This window comes from Cnephaeus nilssonii (assembly GCF_951640355.1).
Source record: "Cnephaeus nilssonii genome assembly, chromosome: 13".
Classification (NCBI taxonomy): domain Eukaryota; kingdom Metazoa; phylum Chordata; class Mammalia; order Chiroptera; family Vespertilionidae; genus Cnephaeus; species Cnephaeus nilssonii.
Genome location: NC_137084.1, coordinates 66,339,301 through 66,358,936, shown reverse-complemented (window position 1 = coordinate 66,358,936; position 19,636 = coordinate 66,339,301). Strand labels below are relative to the sequence as shown.

At 43.9% G+C, this 19,636-nt stretch overlaps 1 protein-coding gene and 1 pseudogene across 2 annotated transcripts in view; both read right to left on the bottom strand.

The window, feature by feature from the left end:
• LOC307110182 (uncharacterized protein) overlaps window positions 1–19,636 on the bottom strand; it is a gene marked incomplete at its 5' end in the record, with an annotated part of 131,446 nt that overhangs the window by 100,219 nt on the left and 11,591 nt on the right. Inside the window, 2 exons of the mRNA XM_079789189.1 lie at window positions 1,638–1,705; window positions 7,204–7,254. Coding sequence (XP_079645315.1) covers window positions 1,638–1,705; window positions 7,204–7,254 — 119 coding nt within the window. The remainder of the gene's footprint in view (window positions 1–1,637; window positions 1,706–7,203; window positions 7,255–19,636) is intronic.
• LOC307110347 (arginyl-tRNA--protein transferase 1-like) lies at window positions 18,084–19,560 on the bottom strand (annotated as a pseudogene). Its single transcript has one exon. The product of its transcript is annotated as an arginyl-tRNA--protein transferase 1-like (transcript).

Below are 19,636 nucleotides of genomic sequence, written 5' to 3'. Positions count from 1 at the left end.
TGATACAGAACATGTACTAAAACATACAGCTAACACTGTACTTAATGGTAAAAGAAAAAGCTGTTCTCTAAGAGGCAACTTGTCAAAGTAATTTTCACTTTCAGTTTCATTAATTTTTGCTCTTATCTTTCTTATTTCCTTCCTTGTTTTTGCTTTGGGTTTATTTTTATATTCTTGTATGTTTAATCATACCGGTCCTATTCAGTATCATACTGAAAGTCCTACCCAGTGCAGTGCAACAAGGCAAAAGAAAGACAAAGAGGGAATGAGGAAGAGAGAAGAAGGAAAGAAGGAAAATAAAGGAGGAAAAGAGGTATAAAGATTGTTAAAATAGTATAAAATTGCCTCTATCCACAAAACATATAGCTATCTACATAGAAAATCTAATGGAAGTTATTAGAAGTATTAAATAAGCTTAGAAATATCATAAGATACAAGATCAACACACAAAGGTCAACAGCATTTCTATATATTAGCAGTGAATAACTGGAAACCAAATTTTTAAAAATGCCAATTATACTAACAAATATTTAGGTATAATATTTGTTGTTATAATAAACATTATAGGATGTATATGCTGTAAGCTTCAAATTGGATCAAAGAAATTAAAGAAAACCTATACCAAGACAACCATATTGTGTTTGGACTCTCAATATCATAAAGATGATAATTGTCCCCAAATTAGTTTATAAATTTGATGCAACTCTAATCAAAATCCCAGAAAGATTTTTGTACATATAGATAAGCTGATTCTAAAATTTATATGAAAAGACAAAGAACCTAGAATGGTCAAAACAATTTTGAAGAAAAAGAATAAAGCTGGAGGAATCATACTTTCTGATTTTCAGAATTATTATAAACTATAATGATCAAATAGTGTGGGATTGCTAAAGAAACAGATATATATATATATATATATATATATATATATATATATATATATATATATATAAAACAATAAAACAAAATAGAATTCAGAATTAGACTCGGACTTATATAGCCATTAATTTTTTACAAAGATGCAAAGCCAACAGAAAGGAGAAAAGGGTAGTTTTTCAATAATGGGTGTTGGGACAATTGCACATCCCAAAACAACAAAATCAAGTTGGACTGAAAACTCACACGTTATGTTATAATTAACTCAAAATTAACCATAGTTCTATACGTAAAACTTAAAACTATAAAACTTGCATAAGAAAGTGTTTTATTTGGGGTTAAAGATGTCTTAGATATATCATCAAAACAATAAAAAAATAAAATTTAAATAAGTTTCACTTTATCAAAATAAAAGCATTTGCTCTGCAAAACATATTTTTAAGAGAATGAAAATACAAGTGACAGATTAAGAGAAACTTTTCACAAATCACATATTCAACAAAGAAGGGAATATATAAATAACTCTCAAACCACAAGAAAAAAAAAAAACAGAAAAAAAAAGAAAGAAAGAAAGAACCCAGCTAAGAAACCTGCCAAAGACTTGAACAGATATTTCATTATTTCATCCAAAGGGTATAGATTATAAATAGATACATTTTTAAAATGTTCAATATGATTAGCCATTAGGGAAACACAAACTAAATCCAGAGTGAGAGACCACTCCAGACCTATTACAATGACTAAAATAGGAAAGTACTTACAACACCAAGCATGTGACAACTGGAACTCCCATGCATTGTTGGTGGTTATGCAAAATGGCATAGGCACTCTGGAAAAGAGAATGGCAATTTCTTATAAAGTTACCATATAGCCCAGTAATTCTACACCTAGGTATTTACTCTAGAGAAATAGCTATAAGAAAATTCATCTTTTTTGATCAATCCCTAGAGAGAGAACTCATGGACATGGACAACAGTGATTGCGGGGTAGCAGGAGCCAGGGGTAGAGATGGAAGAGGGCCTAGAGAGGATAAATGGTGTTGGGAAAAAAAATAAAAATAAATAGAAAAATAATGACTTAAATAAAGTAATTAACACATGGTCATTTAAAAAAATTCATTGTTACACAAAAAACCTGTTTACAGCCATTCTATTCATAATCACCCAAGCTTGGAAACAACCCAAATATACTTCATGGGTTAATGGATAAGCAAACTGTGGCACGTACATAAATGAAGTACTACTGAGAAAAAAAATTTAAGGAAGAATTATTGATACATGCAATAACTTGGATACATCGTAAAGGCATTATGCTGAATGAAAAAAGCCTACCTCAGAAGGTTACATACTATATGATTCAATTTCTGGGGGAAAAAAACACAAAACACCAAGGATAACAACAGAAAACAGATTAGTGGTTGTCAAGGGTAGGATTAGGAGGAGGAAATGACTATAAAAAAGTAGCACTAGAAAAATTTAGGGGTGACAGAAATATATCCTGATTATGGACTGATTACATGATCTATTTATGTGTTAACAGATCTTAAAGCTCTTTGGCAAAAATAAAGTCAATTTTACTGTATGCTAATTTAAATAAATAAAATCCTATATAATAAAGAGCTAATATGCTAATTAGACCAGATGGCAGAATGACCTTCTGGAATGAACAGTGGGCGGGGCCACAGGGCTGTGAGGGCTGCAAGGCAGCTGGGGCTGCAAGGCAGCCAGGGCTGCGAGGGCCAAGCCCCTTGCACAAATTTCGTGCATTGGGCCTCTAGTTTAAAATACCTAGGAGAGAAATTGCTGAGTCACAGGGCAGGTATATGTTCAATTTTTTAAAATTTCCACACCTTTCTCTAAAGTAATTAGATTTTTGTACGTTGTATTTTTACCAACAATAAACGGAAATTTCAATTATTACACACTCTCATCAAAATTTGATATTATTAGTCTTTTTAATGTTAGTCATTGGAATGGGTATGAAATGACATCTCATTATGGTCTCTATATAAATTTTAATAGTGCATAATATTCCAGAATTCAGCAGTTTCACAATTAATTCAAACTATCCTGTAGTAGGTCCTTGACTTGCCCTTCCTACTGACACGTTTTTCCCCTAGAATTCATTGATCTTTTTAGTCAACACATGTGGGCTAGTATTAATTGTTGTTATTCCAGAAAGAGGTGATAGAAAGTAGGGTTGAAAACATGTGTTCATATCACCCTCTCCCATTTATTCAATTCTTAGGTGTCACAGTTATAGAATTTTGGAGCTATAAAGATCTTTAGAAATCATATTATCCAAATCCTTCATTTTATAAATGTGTACATGAAGGCCACAGAGAATGCACTGCTTTGTCTGAGTCATGTATTAGGACACTTTTATAACATTTTATAGTTGAGAATCACATCTTTAATGTTATTGTGACATTTACCAGGAAGAAATTTTAATGAATCAAAAATTACTTTTTAAGGACATTTTCCATTTATTGAGTGAGTGCCTCTCAATGCCAAGCACTATGCTAGGTTCTGAGGATGTGAAAGATACAGACAACATCTATATATATAAAAGCCTAAGCGGCCGAACGACTGATCGACCGGTCGCTATGATGCGCACTGTCCACCATGGGGCAGATGCTCAATGCAGGATCTTCCCCCTGGTGGTCAGTGTGCTCCCACAACCAACCTCCCACATCTGCCCAACCTCCTGCAGTCCCTCCCCGCCAGCCGGCCAACCTCCTGCAGTCCCTCCCCCTGGCCAGCTGGCCAACCTCTCGGGTTCCCTCCCCTTGCCGGCCAGCCCCCCAAATCAGCTCTGATCGCCAGCTAGGCCAAGGGACTGGCTTCTAATTCCCAATAAATATATAAAGTCTGAAGATACAAATGTATCTCATTCAATTCTGCACTAGAAGCCATGTGCTGTGCACAAAACATAACACAGTGAGGAAAGTGCAGCAATAGAAAAAAAAATTTTCTCTAATTGCATTGGGCAAGTCAAGAAAGGCTTCACAGAGGATGTGATATTTGATTTAGGCTTTGAACAAAGGAACAATACTTTTATTTAAGATGAGATACAAATGACATTATGGAGAATTTCTGATATTTAAATTAAAGTTCATATAAATACAGACAATATTCACATTCATTTCCAATACAAACTCACTTCCAAATCTCTTGAGAGGTGATTAGCAGGAGAGAAATGAAATACTGAAAACAAGCTTGGGTAAATAAATTATTTTTTGGGGTGGAAGGAGATTAGAAGACATCCCAGTAGGGAAAAAAGCAATTTTCTTGGTTCATATATCCAAGTAATCATGAATTGTGGATTTAAAAAAATCATCATAAATGTAAGCACAGATATCTCATTGTTTTTTATTTAATTCTAAAAAGGCATATATTTTAATTAAAATTAAGCCAAATGAAGTGCCATTAAACTTGCTCAGTACTATAATCAAATAGATAATAAAATTAAGGGCATCCCTAATAACATGCTTAATTATGTATTTCTGCATGGCCATTAAATGCCACAAATATTATATAGTCATATATATGATGATTTGAGTATTATACTTACCCAATCAAACCAAGTGTTTCTAGATGCAGTTAATGAAAGGGAAGTGGAGAAGAGGAAAGCAGAAAGTTTATAATATCCCTCATAAAAACTCCACATTAATTCAAACCAGGAGCTCCACTCCTCTATCAGTAAGTAACCATAGACTCAGACTCCCAGGATCTTTATCATCATCATCATCATCATCATCATTACAATATAATGAACACATCACATATCAGATATCAGACCAACTTTAGTATGTCAATGTATCCCTACATGAAACTTACTAGATATTGTCTAATCCACTTTGGAAATGAGGCAACAAAGAATTGAAATAACTGGACTAGAGTGATATGGTAAGTAAAACACAGGAAACATTGTAAAATAAGTTTTAATTTCCAGTAAGACCTTGGTGGCAGCTCAGTTATGAATCATTCCACTCCTCCAGAAGGCCATAAGTAATCAAGGACATTGAGAGAAATGCAAATTCAACCTTCAACAAAGGCAGAAGTCAAAAAATACCTCCAAACTACAAATTTTGTGCATAAATGCTTCTCTACACAGAATTGGGAACAGAACTGAGCAGAAAACTGTGATGGGGTTTAAAAGTCAAGGGAAGAGTAAGGAGAGCAGTAGGAAAATAAATAGCATATCTCCAAATTCACCAGCACATACACAAACCCTGAAGAAGACCCGCTCAGAATGGGAATAGCTATGAGCAGGGTTGAGGAGCACAGTGGGAGGCAGAGAGAGGGCTCAGAAGTTACCCAGAGAGATGAATCATCAAACATATGTCTTCTACATTTAGGAAGGATCCCCTAAAGGCCTATGGCAAGGGCAGAGGAGAACTCGTGGTGGCAAGGGTAGAGTAGAACCTGTAGAAGTTTAGGTATGGCAATAGAAACTTCCCTGAAGAGGTCAAGTTCAAGAAGTAGCAGAGACCTGATGGTGTTACTAAAACACAAACTGGGAGCCTTTGAGTTGTAGAAGTCCCAGATTACCCTAGTCTTCCTCTTTCTTCAACATAAGCTTTTTGTGAAAAGACAGCTCATAAAATATGCAACTTAATCAAGTATGAGAAACAGAAAAGGTATAAACACCACATCCACAAAACACCATTTTTCTAAAGTGGGGAAAGAGCAACAACACATCCCTATAGGAAAAAAAAAATTCACCAGAATATTGTTATCAATCAGATGAAAATTGTTTAAGCCAAAATTTCTTGGAGATATAATGAAGTAATTACTATTCAGAAGGAAGACCACAAAGCAGAAATACAAAAACTCAGGGAAGAAATGGCCAGAAAACAGTAGGTGATCATGTGATGAAAGATGAATTAAGAAATTGAAAAACTGAGGTTAAAAAAAAAATAGAAAAAGGCTGAAAACTTTCAGAAATCAAGACTAAATTTGAAGAAAAATAGGTGCTAAAAAGCTTTTGACAAAATTCAGACTCATTCTCAATTAAAAACTCTTGAGAAAACCAGAATAACAATAGGATAGTGTTGGATAAACTATAGTGTATGTGCAAACAGTGGATACTATGCAACTGTAAATATTAATGAGAAAGAACTCTATGAACATACATTAAGTGATTTCCTGGATATATTATTAAGTGAAGAGTGCTACCTTTTTTATGGTAAGTAATGAGAAATTTAAAAAGCAAACCTATCTGCTTATGCTTCCAAAAAACACAAGAAAGATAAACTGGAAAACAACAAATTGATTACCTATATGAAGTGGGGTGAAGATGAAAGGGACAGAGGTGGGCATGACATTTCTCTGAGTAAGGATAATTTTTTTGTAGTTATGACTTCTAGAAGCATGTTAATGTCTATATAATCTAAAAATAAAAATAAATCACCAAGGAGTAGAAAACAAAAAATTGAAACTAAAACTGATAGCAAACTGAAATTAATGTATACAACTGTATTTTAAATGAATAACAATAATGAAAAGAAAATAATGGAACAAACTGGCAGTTGGACATCCCTCTCCCAATCCGGGACTGCTGGCTCCTAACTGCTCACCTGCTTGCCTGCCTGATCATCCCTAACCACTCTGTCTGCCTGCCTAATCACCCCTAACCATTCTGCCTGCTTGTGTGATGCCCCTAACTGCTCTCCTGCCTGCTTGATTGCCTCTAACCCCTCTGCCTGCCTGCCTGATCACCCCTAACCACTCTGCCTGCCTTCCTGATCGCCCCTAACCACCTCAGCCTTGGCCCCCCGCTGCGGTGGCTTCATCCAGAAGGATGTCCAGAAGGATGTCCGGAAGGTCATTTGGCTGTCTGGTCTAATTAGCATATTATGCTTTTATTATTATAGATTTTGCAAGTTATATAGTTATATTTTATACTCTTTTGGGGGGATGGATATTCCATTCCAATATCCTTTTAAATAATAATACTTACACGGAGAATAACTGCAAAACTAATAGAGAAAGCTTTCCTTTATGTCTTATGTAGTATAGCTTTAAATTTAAAATTATCATAGTTCCTTATTTTAACCTCAACTATATAATTACTATTGATCTTCTTATAAACATCATGAGGAAAGTATTATTTCTGGTGATTAATCAAGAAAAGATATAGCTATTTTACGTAACATTTATTGTTGCATAGTTTATCAAAATTAGCCAGAACTGCATCATATTCCTTTACCCCTTCCTAAAGAGATAAACTTTAAGTTTATATAATAAAACTTTAAGATAAATAGCTGGTATTTTTGATCCGTGCTCCAAAAGATCTGATTTCAGAATGTAGTAAAAGATTTACCTTCTGGTTCTTGATCTTCATGCTCCTTCCCAATATCATAGTAGCTTTCTCCTTAATAGAATAACATTAATGAATATTCATTTCAATATGTATGAATGCATATTCATATTAAACAGTATCAACTATATATTAACTGTGACATACCTTAATATTTAGTACTTATATTTGCCAATCATTACTTATCCTATAACATCCCATATATATACAAGGAAAAATTCCTAAAAATCATTACATTAAAGAGAGAAAGCTAGACTATAAAGTGAAAAATTAAATATTTCAAAATTTTAATGTTGGCCATCTATTTAAGTGTATATAGCTCCAAGGATACAAAAATGCACCTATGTATAAGCTTTGTGGAGGACTTGATGCTCAACTGTAGACCCAAAGAATAAGGGGTACAGCCCCAATAATTAGTGCATAAAGTTGAAAAATGCTCCAAGGTCTATAAAAAAATACTTTGAGTTGACATAACTATGAAAGCAGTTGGATATGCCCTGGCCAGTTTGGCGCAGCGAATATAGAGCATCAGCCTGTGGACTGAAGGATCCTGGGTCCCATTACGGTGAGGGGCACGTGCCTAGGTTGCAAGCTCTTCCATAGCCTGGCCCTGGTGGGGTCCTGTACAGGAAACAACCAATCAATGTGTTTCCCTCTCATCAATGTTTCTCTCTGTCTTTCCCTCTCCCACGCTCTCTGAAAATCAATGGGAAAATATCCTGGGGTGAGGATTTAAAAAAAAAAAAAAGTCGGATATGAACTAATTGTTAATCAAGAACCAAAGACAAGTGTCCTCAGTTCTAAGGAACGAACAGATAGTGAAGGCAAGAACCAACATTTTTCTTTAGAAACTCCACTTCTTAGATTTTTAGAAATAGAGCAAATTATATAACTAGGGTAAACATGTATTTTACTGTCCAAACTGGATGCTATGAGAGTAAAAGGGAGCACTAGCAATTTTTCCAGGAAGAAATCATGCCAGACAGCAGACATGAGCAGGACCATGCGGGGTGTACACACCCGATGTCAAGACAATACCTGTCTGTTAAATGTTTCCACCTGCCTTCTTGAGCTCCCTATTAAACCACATAATGTGACTGAACACTGGAAACTAACAGCAGTTCTGTTCTCCTGAGATGCTTTCTAAGAAAAGAAACACACTCCCCACACTTAAGGGTTTTGTATGTTTTTTAGCATAAACAAATGTTTTAAGTGGATCTGAGGAAAGAATCTGCTTTGATTTCTAACAGAAAAAAAGCACAGCTGTAACTTAAATTATTTATGATTCATGTATTGATTTTACTTTCTAAAATATTGACATTAGGACAAATTTACCATGTCTTATTCATAAAGCAAACTTCTACATCCTCACCGGCACTTGTCGTTTGTTGATGATAGCCATTTGGACAGGTGTGAGATAGTACCTCATTGTTGTTTTGATTTGCATCTCTTGGATGATTAGTGACTTTGAGCATGTTTTCATCTTTCTCTGGGCCTTCTGTATGTCCTCTTTTGAAAAGTGTCTATTTAGGTCCTTTGCCCATTTTTTGATTGGATTGTTTATTTTCCTTTTGTTAAGTTGTATGAGTTCCTTGTAAATTCTGGAGATTAAACCCTTATTCGATATAACACTGGCAAATATGTTCTCTCATGCAGTGGGCTTTCTTGTTGTTTTGTTGATGGTTTCTTTTGCTGTGCAGAAACTTTTTATTTTGATGTAGTCCCATTTGTTTACTTTCTCCTTAGTTTCCATTGCGCTAGGAGCTGTATCAGTAAAGATAGTGCTATGACATATGTCTGCTATTTTGCTGCCTGTGGATTCTTCTAAGATTTTTATGGTTTCCCATCTTACATTTAAGTCCTTTATCCATTTTGAGATTGTGTGTGTGTGTGTGTGTGTGTGTGTGTGTGTGTGTGTGTGTGTGTGTTGTAAGTTGGTGGTCTAGTTTTATTTTTTTGTATGTATCTGACCAATTTTTCCAACACCATTTTTGAAGAGACTGTCTTGACTCCATTGTATACTGTTGCCTCCTTTGTCAAATATTAATTGAGCATATGCTTGGGTCAATTTCTGGGTTCTCAGGAACCCTCATACACTGCTAGTGGGAATGCAGACTGGTGCAGCCACTGTGGAAAACACTATGAAGTTTCCTCAAAAAATTAAAAATGGAACTCCCATTTGACCCAGTAATCCCACTTCTAGGAATATATCCCAAGAAAACAGAAAAACAATCAGAAAGGATATATGCACCCTTAAGTTCATAGCAGCACAATTTACCATTTAGCTAAGATTTGGAAACAGCCTAAGTGCCCATCAGCAGATGAGTGTATTAAAAAACTGTGGTACAGCTATACAATGAAATACTACACTGCTGTAAAAAAGAAGGAATTCTTACCATTTGCAACTGCATGGATAAACATGAAGAGTATTATGCTAAGTGAAATATGCCAGTTGGAGAAAAATAAATATCACATGATCTCACTCATTTGTGGAATATAATGAACAACATAAACTGATGAACAAAAATAGAACCAGAGACAGAGAAGCATCAAACAGACTGTCCAACCTCAGAGGGAAGGGGACAGGATTAAAAGATCAACCAAAGGACTTGTATGCATGCATATAAGCATAACCAATGGACCCAGACATTGGGGTAGTGGAGGCATGTCCTGGGGGGTGGGAGTGGCCAGGGAGGGGGTCGATGGAAGACAAAGGAGACATATGTATTACTTTAAACAATAAAGAATATTAATTAATTAATTAATTAATTAATTAATTAATTGACTAAATTCTAGTACCCCTATGTTCATAGCAACATTATTTACAACTAGAGGCCCAGTGCATGAAATTTGTGCACTGGCAGGGTTCCTAGCGGCTGCGGACTTCCGGCTGCTGGCTGCCAGCTGCTGGCTGCCAGCCAAGGCCTCTCTCCCCTCCCCCAGCCAGCCCCGCCCCCTGGTTGAACTCCTGGACACTTCCCAGTCGAGGGGACAATTTGCATACTATGCTTTTATTATATATTGTAATATATATGAATATACAATAGCTAGGATCTGGAAACAGCCCAAGTAGATGGGTGGATAAAAAAAAGATGTGGCATATTTACACAATGGAATACTATCCTCTCTAATAAAATGGTAATATGCAAATTAACCATCACTCCGCTACATAAGCCACGCCCACCAGCCAAGCCACGCCCACCAGCCAATCAGGGCGAGTATGCAAATTAACCCCAATCCAAGATGGCTACAGCCACAGAGAGCAAGGTTTCCCAGGTAACAGAGCAAGCCAAGCTTTCCATAGTCGTTGCAGGCCTAAGCCTCCACTCAAGCTACAAAGTTTCAATTATAGAAGGTAAACAAATTCAAACAAATGGCGGCAGAATGGAGCTTGAGGGAGCAGGCCAGGGTTGCCGGCGGCAACAGGGGAAGCAAAGCTTTCTGCACACCCTGGCCGGGCTCACCCGCTTAAGGCTACAAAGTTTCAATTGTAGAAGGTGAATTAACTGCCACAGAAGTGGCTGCTGCCCCAGGCTACAAAGTTTCAATTGTAGAAGGAAAATAAATTCCAGATACCAGGGCCTCCCCTTGGGTTGCCAGGAGGCGTGGCCGGCCTGCAAACCACCACAGGCCCCTCCCTCAGGCCGCCCCACACCCCAAGGGAACCCCCACCCTTATCTGTGACACCCTTCAGGGCAAACCAGCTGGCCCCCACCCGTGCACCAGGCCTCTATCCTATCTAATAAAAGAGTAATATACAGATTGATCATCACTGCAACACACAATATAGCTGCCCCCCTGTGGTCAAAGATCCTGCCCCCATGTGGACACAAGATGGCCACTACAAGATGGCCAGCAGGAGAGGGCAGTTGGGAGGCACCCGGCCTGCAAGGGAGGGCAGTTGGGAGGGACCAGGCCTGCAAGGGAGGGCAGTTGAGAGGGACCAGGCTTGCAAGGGAGGACAGTTGGAGGTGATCAACCCTGCAGGAGAGGGCAGTTAGGGGTGACCAGGCTGGCAGAGGAGGGAAGTTGGGGGCAAACAGGCTGGCAGGGGAGCAGTTAAGCATCAACCAGGCTGGCAGCGGAGTGGTTAGGGGGTGATCAGACTGGCAGGCAGAAGCAGTTAGGGGCAATCAGGAAGGCAGGCAGGCAAGCAGTTGGGAGCCAGCAGTCCTGGATTGTGAGAGGGATGTCCGACTGCCCGTTTAGGCCCGATCCCACCAGGATTGGCCTAAACGGGCAGTCGGACATCCCTCCAGGAGTCCCAGATTGGAGAGGGTGCAGGCTGGGCTGAGGGACAACCCCCCACCATGCATGAATTTCGTGCACCGGGCTTCTAGTACAGCTATAAAAAAGAAGGCGCTCCTACCCTTTGAGATAGCATGGAGGGACCTAGAAAATAGTATGATAAGTGAAATAAGCCTGTCAAAGAATGACAAATATCACATGATCTCCCTCATATGTGGAATCTAATGAAAAAAAATAAACTGTTGAACAAATAGATCCAGAGACATAGAAGCATGGAACAGGCTTAGGAATCTCAGAGGGAAGGGGGACATGAAGATATTAACCAAAGAACTTATACGAATACTAGTGACCTGGTAACCCGTGCACATTGAAAGAAAATTAATTAAAAGTTGGCCGGCGGGACAGGATTGGGAGAGATGGGTCGGACATGCCCTAGAGCGAACCTCCAGCAGTCCCTCCCGGCCAGCCACACCTGGGGCAGCGCTGAGGCTTGAAGGGCATCTGCAGAGTGAGCAGGGTCCTTCCAACAGGTGGGGATCAGGCCGAAACCGGCTCTCTAACGTCCCCCGAGGGGTCTCAGAGTGTGAGAGGGCACTCTGCAAAGTTGCTGTCATACAGGGTGTGGAACATAAATGCAAGTGTGCAGTAAACCAGATTTGGGGCCAACAGTGCCCCAGCAACAACATAACCCATGGCCAAAGGTGGAATCACGCGGCCCCACAAGGAATCGGGCTCCCTCCTCTCTGGTTCCAGGGTGCATCACCCAAGAACCACTGCTGCCATATTACTGAAACTCGGAAGCTCCTGCATTGAGCGTCTGCCCCCTGGAGGTCAGTGCGCGTCATACCTACCAGCCGGTAGGATGGTCGCTTAGCCTTTTATATATAGACTAGGGGCCCGGTGCATGAAATTTGTGCACTGGGGGTCGGGGTCCCTCAGCCCAACCTGCCCCCTCTCACATACTGGGAGCCCTCAGGGGATGTCCTACTCACAGCTTAGGCCTGCGCCCCACAGGGAGCGTACCTAAGCCGCAGTCTGGCCTCCCTTTTTGGGAGGCAACCAGGCTGGTCAGGGGAAGGCACCAGCCCCATCACCCCGCTGCTGCAGCCACTGTCAGTCACCACAGCCACCAAGGTGTTTTCATCAACACGGACTCCAGTCCCTTCACCAAGAAAAAATGACAACTTTCTTTAGGCATTTTCAAGATGTGTCTTTCATAGGATATGGATTTCTTTATTTATTTTTTATCCCCACCTGAGGGTATTTTTCCATTGACTTTTAGAGAATGTGGAAGAGAAAGGGAAAGACAGAGAGAAACACTTTGATTGGTTGCCTCCTGCATGAGCCCTGATCTGGGCCCCGGCCAGGGAGGAGCCTGCAACCTAGGTACATGCCTTTGATCAGAATCAAACCCAGACCCTGCTGTCTGCAGGCTGAGGCATTATCCACTGAATCAAACCGGCTAGGGCAGGATATGACATTTCTTAGCCTTCCAGCAGCGGACCTTCATTTTTTTCTCCAGAAGTGTGGTGGAAAAACCCTAGATCACCTTTTTGGATTCTTATTACCCAAGTAACTAAGAATATTACCAGTGGCATACAGGAAGCTTAGCCAATGTGCAGTCAGAAAAGGTGTTTCCTCTATAGTTCACACCAATGGAGGGCTGGGCCCTGCCCAGGCCTAAAGCCTCTGGCCGAAGCTTTAGGCCTGGGCAGGCCTCTCCAGCTCCCTCTGATCACCGGCTCAGCCCCTGCCCAGGCCTGCCCAGACTGAAAGCCTCTTGGGCAGGAGCGGACCCCAAGCTCCCTACAATCAATCGCAGAGGGTCCGCTCCTGCCCAGGCCAAAAGCAGACCCCCAGCTCCCTGCCCAGGCAATCTATCGCAGGGGTTCCGCTGGTGTACCAGGCTGAAGCAACCCCCAGCTCCCTGGGATCGATTGCAGGGGGTCCGCTTGTGCACCAGGCCCCTAGCTCCCTGCCCAGGTGATCAATCGCAGGGGGTCCGCTGGTGTACCAGGCCAAAGAAACCCCCAGCTCCTTGCAATCGATGGCAGGGAGTCCGCTCATGCACCAGGCCAAAAGCCTCCGGAGGCTTTTGGCCTGGTGCATGAGCGGACACCCAGCTCCCCTCTTTCGATGGCAGGGGGTCTGGTCCGCTCATGCACCAGGCCAAAAGCCTCCGCCAAAGCGGACACCCAGCTCCCTGCTTTCGATGGCAGGGGGTCCGCTCGCCACGCCCACCATCCAATCAGAGCGAGGAGCTGGGTATCTGCCACGCCCACCATCCATCGAAAGCAGGGAGCTGGGTGTCTGCTCCGGCTCCAGGCCAAAAGCCTCTGGCGGAGGTTTTCGGTCTGGTGCCAGAGCGGACCCCAGCTCCCTGCAATCCGTCGCAGGGGATCAGCTCAGGGTGCCTATGTATGCAAATTAATCGCCATCTTGGTCGGGTTTATTTCCATACTCGCTTTGATTGGATGATGGGCATGGCTTGGTTGATGGGCGTGGCATGGGCGTAGCGAAGGTGCGGTCAATTTGCATATTACTGTTTTATTAGGGAGGGGGTGGTCTCTCAGTCTGGCCTGCATCCTCTCCAATCTGGGACCCCTGTGGGATCGGGCCTAAACCTGCAGTTGGACAAACCCCTCACAATGTGGGACTACTGGCTCCTAACCGCTCACCTGCCTGCCTGCTTGATCTCCCCTAACCACTCTGCCTGCTGGCCTGCTTGCCCCCAACTACACCCCCCTGCCAGCCTGCTCACCTCCAACTGCCCTCCCCTCCTGGTCTGATCACCCATAACCGCTTCTGCCTCAGCCCCGCCACCATAGCTTTGTCCAGAAGGACATCTGGAAGGTCTCATGGTCTAATTAGCATATTACCCTTTTATTAATATAGATAGGATATGACATACTGCCATAACTATAACATATCTACCAGTATTACTCTATGAGAATACATACTTCATCCAATAGGAAGGCATCTAATACATTACATTGTATATGTTGTACGTAGTAGGAAATACTGTATTCGTAGCAATAATATATACCCTGTGAATTCCCTTCCTGATCTGGGAATGGTTCCCCAGTTCTTTTGACATTTCCTGGCCCCTAATGTATTTTTTTTGTCATTCAGTGTAACTTTATTTACTGTTTATTGCACATGATTTGAGGTCTTTAATTTCTAACCACCAAAGATTCAAAGGATTATTTTTTCCATGAAATTTAACATTAACATTAGCGAATTCCTGTATTCATGTGTTTTTATTGTAAACATCTGAATTATTCACATTGTCATAGATCCTGAACTCATAAGCGTGGACCATGCACAGGCTGGCAGCAAGCCAGGAAGCCACTCTGCAAGCAAACAGATACTTTACATAAGGAGAAAAGTCATAGCATAACATTTAATGTCCAACCTGAGTCACCTCAGAATGTTATATATATTGACTTCTTAATTCATATAGTATTGGGAACTCAACTGCTTGGTTGGAGGCGGGGTTGACCTGGTTTTGGGAGGATTATTCCTGAAATAATTAAGGAAAGGAGGGCTCAATCTTTCTTCTTGGTTGCTTGCTCCTCCCCAGCACCTTCATCTTTCTTCTCGTCCTCAGCTTCTTGAGCATCTTCTCCTTCACCTTCACCTCCTTCTTCCTCCTTTGCATCCTCAAATTCTTCCTTGGCACCTTCTTCCTCTTCCTCTCCTTCCTCTTCCTCAGCCTCTTCCTTCTCCTTTTCTTCCTCTTCAGCTTCTCCTTCAGAAGGGGGTTCATCCTTAGCTTCCTCAGCTTTTGCAGCCTCAATGGTCTCCTTCACCTCGATCTGCTCCTCCTGGACGTGGCTGGTGTATTAAGAAGGGAAGGAGTGAGCAGACATCAAGTAGGAGCTAGTCTGTAAACCACCGTAGGCAGATCACCAAAGACCTGGGAACTCTGGTAGTAGCTGCTGGCTATGCTTCCCATGCTGGTGAAACTGAGCCGGTCTCCTCACCTTCCAAGAGTTTCCTGTAAGCTGCAATGTCAATATCCAAAACTATCTTCACATTGAAGAGGTCCTGGTATTCTTTTAAGTATCCTGCCATTTCACTCTTTGTGGTTCTCAACTCATTTTCTAATTTGGTGATTGTGTCCTGCATAGCACTAACGTCAGAGTTCTGCTTATCCTCTAGCTCTTGCAGCTGCTTTCCCAGCGCTTTGTTCATGCCCCAGCTTGCTTCAATCTCCAGGGTCTTGGCCTTGAGCAGTTGCTGGCCCGAACCACGTAGGTGCTCTTGGCAGTGCTCTCTGTCAGCATGGTGAAGCGGCTCTTGTACCATTCTTCGGCATTCTGCATGTTCTTGGCAGCCAGCTTCTCATACTGGGTGTGGATGGTCGTTGAGCATAGTGGAGAGGTCGGACTTGGAGAACACGTCCATTTCCATGGAGTTCTGAGCATACTGGACATGCACCTTCTTCAGAAAGGCGATTTTGTCCATCAGGCTTTCAATGCACTTTTCCAGCTCAGTGCTGGCAATAGCCGCCTCATCTGCACCTTTGCTCACCTCCATCAGCCAGCCCTCTGCATCCTCATGGTTCAGCACCTCTTCCTGGTAGCTCCCCTGCAGGTTGTTCCCAGCCACTTCAGAACCCCGGTGCCTCCTAACTGCCCACTTCCCTCTCCTCTCCAGGGACAGGGTGCGGTGGGGCAGGGCACAGGCATCGCATTTTCATTAAAATGTTCAACCCTGGCCTGCTCCACCGGTGTCCTCAGGTGGCCCGGGGCAGACAGTGATCCCGGAGACCCTGGCCACCCCCGCCTACGGAGCCCGCAGGCAACGTCAGGCACTGACCACGCTCCCTGCCCAGTCCTGATTGCACCCTGGACCCCGCGGGTGACATCAGGTGCTATCCATGCCGCCTGCCTGGTCCTGATCGCTGCCTGGACCCCGCGGGTGACATCAGGCGCTGTCCATGCCGCCTGCCTGGTCCCGATAGCTCCCTGGATCCCACAGACAGCATCAGGCGCTGCCTGCTAGAACTGCCTAGTCCCGATCACCGCCTGCACCCTGTGGGTGATTGTCAGGCGCTATCCATGCCGCCTGCCAGGTCCCGATAGTCCCCTGGAACCCACAGACAGCATCAGGTGGTGTCCATGCCGCCAGCCAGGTCCCTATCGCTGCAGGAACCCCGCGGGCAGCGTCAGGCGGTGTCCATGCCACCTGCCCGGTCCCGATCGCCGCCTGGACCCCGTGGGTAGTATCAGCCGCTGTCCATGCCGCCTGCCCCATCCCAATCTCCCCCTGGACCCCGCGGGTAGAGTCAGGTGCTGTCCATGCTGCCTGACTGGTCCCGATAGCACCCTGGACCCCATGGGCAGCGTCAGGCGCTGTCCATGCCACATGCCAGGTCCTGATCTCCCGCTGGACCCCGCGAGCAGTGTCAGGCGCTGCCTGCTGAAACTGCCCGGTTCTGATCAAAGACTGGACCCTGCGGGCGACGTCAGGAGCCATCTGCCGGGCCAGCCCAGTCCCGATTGCCGCCTGGACACCGCGGGTGACATCAGGCGCTGTCCATGCCGCCTGCCCTACCGGATTGCCCCCTGGACCCCGCGGACAGCTGGCATGCTTAGTCCCAATGGCTTCCTGGTCCTGCGGGTGATGTCGGCGCTGTCCGCTGGGCCTGCCTGGTCCCGATTACTGCCTGGACCCCGCGGACAGCGTCAGGTGCTGCCTGCCGAGTCTGCCCAGTCACTCTCATGGCCTGGACCTTGTGGGTGACATCAGGTGCTGCCCACCAGGCTTACCGGGTCCATGGCGGCCTGGACCAATCAGGCTAAGTCAGGCAGCACCGGCTTGCCTCCCTTCTTCGCTGCCCTGCCTGCTTGCTTCTTCGCAGCTTCGCTTCTTTCTATGCTGTCTTGATATGCAAATTAACCGCCATCTTTGTTGGGTTAATTTGCATACTTGCCCTGATTGGTTGGTGGGCGTGGCTTAGGCATAGCGAAGGTGGGGTCACTTTGCATGTTACTCTATTATTAGGTAGGATATGCATAGCCCATTGACAGAGTCAATAGTGTGGTGAAGGCCTCGGGTGGGGTGGGAGCTGGCTGGAGGGCAAAGGGGGGAAATGGGAGACATCTATAATCCTATATAATAAAAGGCTAATATGCAAATCGACCGAACAGCAGAACGACCAGTCACTATGACGCTCACTGACCACCAGGGGCAGACGCTCTATGCAGGAGCTGCCCCCTGGTGGTCAGTGCGCCCCCTCAGCCAGAAGCCGGGCTCACAGCTGGCGAGCACAGCTGCGGTGGCGGAAGCCTCTCCCGCCTCCACGGCAGCACTAAGGATGTCTAACTGACTGCTTAGGCCCGCTCCCCATGGGGAATGGGCCTAAGCCAGCAGTCGGACATCCCCCCAAGGGCTCCCAGACTGCGAGAGTGCGCAGGCCGGGCTGAGGGACACCCCCCCTCCCCCAGTGCATAAACAAACAAACAAACAAAAACAAACTTCTGAAATGATAAACCCCAATTATGGAGCTCAGTCATAACATACTTTTTTAAATCTTTCAAGTACATTGCCACAAAATCTTTTAGAAAAGCCATATAATAGTCAAAATAAGAAAGATTTGCAGGCGGGCAGGGATTCCCACAGCCGGCTCAGTTCCCGAAGAGCAGCATCTGCTGGGAGCATGCCTAGCCCACACGAGGCTGGCATACTGCAGTGTGGCGGCCTCCTCGCCCCGCTCCCAATGCTGCTCCTTAAAAACACCGTAAGGCATTATGGCTTTCTTGTACAACACCTGCAGCCGATCAGGGTCCCTGCTGTGACCTTCATCCCTGCTTTGGGGTCCTGGTTGAAACCGCAGTACTTGGAGTTCTCAAGGGAAGGCAGGCACTGCTGGATGGGCACCCAAATTTATGTCTCAGGACACAGCCAGTCGGAAGGTGTGTAATGACCCTTATATGTCATCTTGGGACACGAATGAATGTAGAAACCCATATAATAATAGCTGAGTTGAGATACTTTTTCATGAAGTTGCCTAGTGAAAGCAATTTCTCGTAGTACATGGTGGACACCCAAGCACAGAAACGAATAATCAGGATCATAGTACAAATACACAGAGGACACACAGTATGGAAGGATGTCAATCACCCCCACAGCGATGATCTTTCGGTCCAGCCAGTACTGCCGGTGAAATGAGCCATAGCCCACAATCTGGTCCTTTCGGGGGATTCTCTGGCTCCAAAGGTGAGGTGCAAAGGAATCCTGTGAACTGGCTGACCGTGGGCTCCTCAGGTAAGTGGTTGTGAACCTTTATATACCTGGTAACGTGTGTATACCTGGAACGACTCCAGCATTGTGACTTTGAGAACTTGGTGGAGGTGATCTCACCACCCTCAGCTCTAACTCATGTGATGCATCCTCTGGTAAAGATTCAAACATTAACTCTTCCAGCGATTTGGGCTGGCTGGGTTTGGCTTTTGATTCCCGTGGAGCCTGGAAGTCCTCGGACGCCCGGCCGGGCTCTGCAGCATGAGCTTTAACCTCTTCCTCTCCTTCCAGATTTCCTTTGCTTTTTGACATAGAGGCTTATTCAAATCTACCCCTTTGTCTGGCTTAGGAACCGTGTGCCCTTCCGTGTGCACTGCGTGGGACGGTTCCCCCAAGTCCAACTCCTCTTTTTTGTCTTGTGACTGAGTAAATTCATTAGATTCCTCTTTCTTTGTGCTTTTCCCTTCCTTCTTTGCTTCCCTCTCTAAGCTCTCTTTGAGGTTATCACTGAGCTTTCTGAGGTCACACTGTATACCCAATTTATTTATTAATGCCATGTCACTGGGGGAGGCATCCTCCATGGTGGGCTCCATAGGCTCATCCTCACAATTTCCTTTGGAAATTTCCCCTTTAGCCAGAAATTTCAACTTTTTTTTTAAACCTTCTTGTGAGATTTTGATGGCTGGAACTGTACAGATTGGCACCTTATCGTGTATTGAAGACAACCACGTTTGATTCATCACAGGCTTGTACACGTATCTCCCACTTCTTTGCCATTGTCGGTCTATCAGATCCTGATAGTCCTGCACTGACATGGAATTGTGCCCACATGCCGTTGGAGAGGCTTCCCGACTCGTTCTTGCAGTAACGCAGCGCCAGGGGCCCGACCCAGATGTTGTGTTTCTTACAAATTGAAGGGAAGACCCTCCATCAACAA